The 6000-nt window shown below is 44.7% G+C and overlaps 1 protein-coding gene across 4 annotated transcripts in view; it reads right to left on the reverse strand.

The window, feature by feature from the left end:
* GOLGA1 (golgin A1) overlaps positions 1-5646 on the reverse strand; it is a 55353-nt gene extending 49707 nt beyond the window's left edge. For 3 of the 4 annotated variants that reach the window (XR_007133302.1, XR_007133303.1, XM_047768376.1), the window contains exons 1-3: positions 5513-5646; positions 4670-4719; positions 3504-3802 (exon numbers count right to left, since the gene is read on the reverse strand). Coding sequence is in view for 2 of the 4 variants with exons in the window: in XM_047768376.1 (XP_047624332.1) it covers positions 3504-3638 (135 nt within the window). In the remaining 2 variants the exon portion in view is untranslated. Of the gene's footprint in view, positions 1-3503; positions 3803-4669; positions 4720-5065; positions 5487-5512 lie in introns of those variants that run through there. The other variant, XM_047768377.1, reaches the window with a different exon arrangement.
* Between the last annotated feature and the right edge of the window lie 354 nt (positions 5647-6000).

Genomic DNA, 6000 nt, shown 5'->3' on the forward strand with positions numbered 1-6000 from the left:
GCACATGGCAGGCAGAGGGTGCCTATATGACCAGCCTCCAGTAAAATCTCTGGGCACTGCATCTCTAATGAGCTTCCCTGGTAGACAAGATTTTATCCTGTGTTGTCACAATTCATTGCTGTGGGAATTAAGTAAATCCTGTGTAACTTCTCTGGGGGAAGACTCCTTGAAGCCTCTGCCTGGTTTCCTCCAGGCTTTGCCCCATGCACATTTTCCCTTTGCTAATTATGCTTTGTTCATCTGTTCGTTTGTTTATTTTTTTACAGGCCACATCTCTGGCATGTGGAAGTTCCCAGGCTAGGGTCAAATCAGAGATGAAGCTGTCAGCCTATGCCACAGCCATGGCAATGCTGGATCCTTAACTCACTGAGCAGGGCCAGGGATCAAACCTGTATTCTCATGGCTACTAGTTGGGTTCATTACCTTTGAGCCATAATGGGTACTCACCCTAATTATGCTTCGTAATCAATGTTTTCACTGTAACAACTGATAGCAGGAGGTAAAACTATATGCTAAGTCCTTCCAATGAACAACAGAACCTAGAGGAGAAACTTGGGGACCCCTGACATAACACAATTTAAAAAAGACAGGTATAGTTCCTAATTTCATTTTATAGATAAGGAAACTAAAGCACAGAAAGGTGAAAAAGGAGTTCCTTCATGGAGTAGCAGGTTAAGGATTTGACTGTGGCTCAGGTTGCTGCTGTGGTACAGGTTTGATCCCTGGCCCAGGGACTTCCGGATGCCACAGGCATGGGCAAAAAAAAAAAAAAAAAGAAAAAAAAAAGAAAGAAAGAAAGAAAGAAAGAAAGAAAGAAAGAAAATAGGAGTTCCTGTTGTGGCTCAGCAGATTAACAGCCCAACATAATGTCTATGAGGATGTGGGTTTGATCCCTGGTCTTGCTCAGTGGGTTAAGGATCTAGCATTGCCACAAGCTGCAGTGTAGGCTGCAGATGTGGCTTGGATCCATTGTTGCTGTGGCTGTGGTGCAGGCCTGAAGCTGCAGCTCTGACTCGACCCCTAGCTCGGGAACTTCCGTATGCTACAAGTGCAGCTATAAAAAGAAAAAAAGAAGTGAAAAAAACTTACCCAAAGTCACAATAACCATGGAATGGGGAATCAAATCCAGGTCTGAGTTCATAACCTGACCTGAGTTCCTAACTGCTACACTATTGCCTGTCATGAAGCTCCCACTTTAATGGGAAAGACCAACAAGCAAATCATCAACAACAATGCAGTGTAATAGGTACCACACAGAGAAAATAGGAGACAAGAGACCAAATTGAACCAGGAGGGATAAAGGGTAGAGAGTGTGAAAGGGACAGGTCAGATCAAAGGGGCTTCGTGGAAGTAACACATGAGCCCAGTCTTCATGGGTGCACAAGAGTCAGCGGAATGCAGGGATGAGGGCAGAATACAGGAAAAATTCCAGAGAGAAGAAACAGCATATGTAAACATTTGAAGGTAAAATGGAAAGTTGTCTATACCATAAAGTACAGTAAGTTCAAAACGGCTGGAGCTCAGGGTGTAGGAAAGTAGAGAGAGAGGAGGTGGGATGGGTAGGCTGTGACAAGACCACAAGGGCTTACCATTGGACTATAATAATAAATTTACCCTTCATCCTGACGATGATGGGGAAGCCACTGAGGAGTTTTAAGCACTAGAGAGACATAAACAGGTCTGCTTTGGGGAATTATTGGTGGCAGGGAGCCCATAAGGCTACCATATTTGTCCAACAAATGTGGACAACCTGGGAGTTCCCGTTGTGGCACAGCAGAAGTGAACCCAACTAGTACGAGGGATCGATCCCTGGCCTCGCTCAGTGGGTTAAGGATCCAGTGTTGCCATGAGCTGTGGTGTAGGTCGCAAACATGGCTCGGGTCCTGAGTTGCTGTGGCTGTGGCATAGGCTGGCGGCTGTGGCTCTGATTGGACCCCTAGCCTGGGAACCTCCATGTGCCGCGGGTTCGGCCCTAGAAAAGGCAAAAAGACCAAAAAAAAAAAAAGACCAAAAAGTAAATTATTTCCTGAATTCAGACCACTTTCTTTATCTGCAATATATTTGAGATGCAGAAATTTAGTAAGTTCAGTTAGTAAGTTCAGCATGAAGGCAAAGGAAGTACTTCTGCCACAGAACTCAGCATTAAAACTATGTCTTTAGCCTGGTGATCGAATGTGCTCTTACATTTCCTGTTAAACATAGGAGCCAATGATAATTTAGATCTGGTCATCTATTGTTCCACCTGAATAACCTAATAGCTTCTGCCATGTAATCTGACCTAGACAGGTAGCATGAGAAAGGAGGAGGGTGACTCAACTGACCATGGAAACAACTCAAGCATCTATCACCACTAAAGGACAGAGACAAACTGTGGCCTTTTCAAGCACTGGAATCTTATACAGCCATAAATGAATCACCTATAGTAGACTATTTTTACAAAGTTTGAAAATAAGCAACATTAAATTACAGACTCTTTATGAATATATACATATACATACATAGTAAGATTTTTTTTAAAGCATATTTTTAAAAGGAATTATATACACAAATTTTAGGACAGCGGTTATCTGAAGGAACCGAGAAGGAGCATACACGTGGCTTTGATAGCATCAATGATGTTCTAGTTCTTTGTGCAGGTTGACAGATTTAACGAAGCTTTATTTTTATACTTTATACTTTACATTTACGTAACATGCATTCTTTTCTATATATCAAGCATTATAAGTCATTTTTCAAGTTATGTTATCTAACTTTGGGAGTTCCCGTTACAGCTCAGCAGTAGCGAACCAGACTAGGATCCATAAATCAGTGGATTAAGGATCCGGTGTTGCTGTGAGCTGTGGTGTAGGTCACAGATGTGGCTCAAGTCCCGCGTTGCTGTGGCTGTGGCTCTGATTCGACCCCTAACCTGGGAACCTCCATATGCCAAGGGTGCAGCCCTAAAAAGCAAAAAAAAAAAAAAAGTATCTCACTTTGAGAAGACCCTGTCATATGCCACAGACACAATTTTAATCGTAATGCATGACATTTACCTACCATAGCAGTATCCTCAAATCTTTCCAACTACAAAGATACTTTACAAATAAGGGACATAATGTGGCCACCAGTGTCATCTCTTCATCAACTTCTCCGTTAACATAGAGCTAATTCCCTGGCTAATTCCACACCAAACTCAAAGAATTTGCTAAGCAACAATGACTTAAAATATGTGTGTAGAGACAACAGGCCAAAGCATTTTGAAAAACAGATTGTAAAAGAAGATACACAAGGTATATAGATGGAAAAAAGAGTACAAGAGGACAACGTAGAGCATATAAAAAGGGATTTGTGAAAATTAAGAAAAAAAAATAGAAAAGCACCTCACCTCAGAGTAAGAAGAATTAGATATAAACAAGTAATCTTGCAATTTAAAAATAAAATACTTGCTGGAAAGTTTCCCACAAATACTATTTTAAAAATATAATGAGACTGACCAAATATTAAAAACTAGAGAAGATACTTACAAAGTCATCTCCTGAGTCAGCTCCCATAGAGGCAACCGATTCCTTGCTCACTGATCGTGGGATCCTAGCAGCACCTCCAGGCCTCTGGGCGACAGCAGTCTCTTCTGCAATTTTCTTCTTTAGTTTTGCAAACATTTTGCTGTGTGGCTATCCTGCACTGATGACAAGGTCTTGAACCACTACAGTAGTCGTTAGGTCAGCAACCAGGAATTCCAAAAAAGTGCCTAAAAAGTTCCAGATATCCAAACTAGCTGCATTCCCACTGAAACTTGGGCCAAAGGCTTGTGGCAACAGGGTGTCTATAAATTGGATGAAAGAGAGCTCTAAGTTAAATACCAGAGATATTTCACATCTGGGTTGCTTTGCTAAGCTTCAGGTTTCAAAATAAAGTTTCATAATTTTAATGCACACTAAATAAAACACAATTACTAAATCTTTAAAAAGCTACTACATATGCATATATACAGATAAGGAAATCCAGTCTCAAGGAGATGAAGAAATGTGCCAAAGATTGTGTGGTTATGTGCAGGGATGGCATTTGAACCCAGGACTCTAAGTTCTCACTTTCTTTTTTATTATACCACATTGGCTGTGGTATACACACATTAAGTTTCCCAGGGCAAACATTAACATAATTTAATGCTTTTGAATCTCTCCCCCAATTACATACAGTTTAGCGTTTTGTTTTGTTAAAGATGAAGACAAAAATATGTAACTTAATACAACGAAAAGGTGTAAAGTTCTAATGTTCCCAGATGGTTTCCAATCAGCCGTTCACCAGAAAAAATTGACAACTTTTTTTCTAAAAAAACAAAACAAAACAAGCAAGCCACACAACTATACTGTACAGGTATCAGATAGCCTTAAATGTTTCCTGGAAGTGCTGTGTGGTTCTCTTTTAAGGGTGATTCAAATTACCTCGAGTAGGTTTCTTTTCTTCAGAATGTTTTACATAATATTCACCATGAGGTTCAAACATCTTTCCCTCCTAACGTGTATGCTACATTAACATTCTGGCTCCAACCTTAACTTTTGATATTTTGTGGAGGATACCTAAGCATTGCTCTAAAATCTACCAACGACTTCTTACCACTTCAGAGCATCCATTTAAGTCTTTATGAGTCTTCAAAAACTTTTACCTTCAATACTGAAAACCAACTACTCACCTGGCTTATCTACTAGACTTAAAACAGCTTGGAGGTCAAAGCTCTCTGTCCTGCATGAAAACAAAAATAAAACGCATTGGATATTTCCTCAAGTGTAAGGCCAAAATGTTGAGGAGGGGTCAGGCGAGGGTAGAGGAAGAGGAAGGAGGAAGGATTAGGTGAGGGGGAGAGAAAAAGCTGCCACTGCCGCAATCCTCAGTGGTCTCCTCTCCCTCTCCCTGGTCTTTGCATTTGTGATTTGCCTAAAAGCTTCATTGACAGGCCAAAGAACCGAAACTCACTGTAGTAAGTGGCGAAATTCACTTCGCCTCGGGAGCTCTGAGCAAAACAATCCGAATGAGATTAAGGTTACCCATGGCCAGTAATAAATTCTCAATAGATCCTGACAGTCGTTACCTGGCTAGACCCGAAGCCTTGACTCGAACTAAGAAAGTCGCCAAGAAAAGGGACGGCTAAGTTGGGTAAGAGACAGCTGTCTAAGACCCAAAGGCCAGCCATCTGCCACGGTAGTTTCCACTCACTCACTCAGGCTCCTTCCAGACCCGCCCGTACGTGGACTGTCAAAGAAGGGAGGGACCCAAAGTCTCTCCAATTTGACAGCAGGGAAACTCAGAATCAGGAAGAGTGATTTGCCCAAGGTCGCGCAGGCGGGAATTCCGGACCCCTAGGCTCCAAATTCCCAGGCCGGGGAGCCCGCCTCGGCCCCTACCCTCGCCCTTTCGGCACCCCAGTACTGCCCCCGGCTTGGGTCAGGAGTAACCCAGTCAGGGCCGCTTTGGGGGCGCACGGAAGCAAGCAGGAGAATGAGGGGCCTGCTTGCATCTCCTGCCCCCGCCCGCGCACCTGCCGCTCTCTGGGCAGCCGGCAGAGCCCCGCCTCCGGGCCCTCTAGTGAACGCCGGCCCCCGTCACCAGCCCCCAAGACCGGCCGGCGAGCACAGCAGCGACCCGGAACCTCACTTCCACCCGCGCGCCGGAAGTGGCTGCGCGCGGGGCAGGCCCACCGCGCGCAGCCCTCCCACCGCGCGCATGCGCCTGAGCGCAGCCTTCGCGGCAGCTGCCTGAGTTTCGGGGTGGCAGTTTGCCCCGAACCGCTTGAGGGCGCGGGAGTGGGCGCGGGACCCGGCGCTCCCTCAGGCAGGTTCGCCACGTCAGCTAGCTGCCTGACCGCGTAGGAGGACTGAGTGGCCGAAGTGTTTCCTTTTTTTTCTTGTCCCTCGAAAGGGGGCGATGCGGAGCCGGGGAAGTGGGAGGAGCCTGGTGCCAAAGAGAAAGAAGGCAGTTGTTGAGGTGGGGGCAACGTGTGCTGAACAGCATGGAGACCCACCGGCC

Source organism: Phacochoerus africanus, chromosome 2, assembly GCF_016906955.1.
Source record: "Phacochoerus africanus isolate WHEZ1 chromosome 2, ROS_Pafr_v1, whole genome shotgun sequence".
Lineage (NCBI taxonomy): Eukaryota > Metazoa > Chordata > Mammalia > Artiodactyla > Suidae > Phacochoerus > Phacochoerus africanus.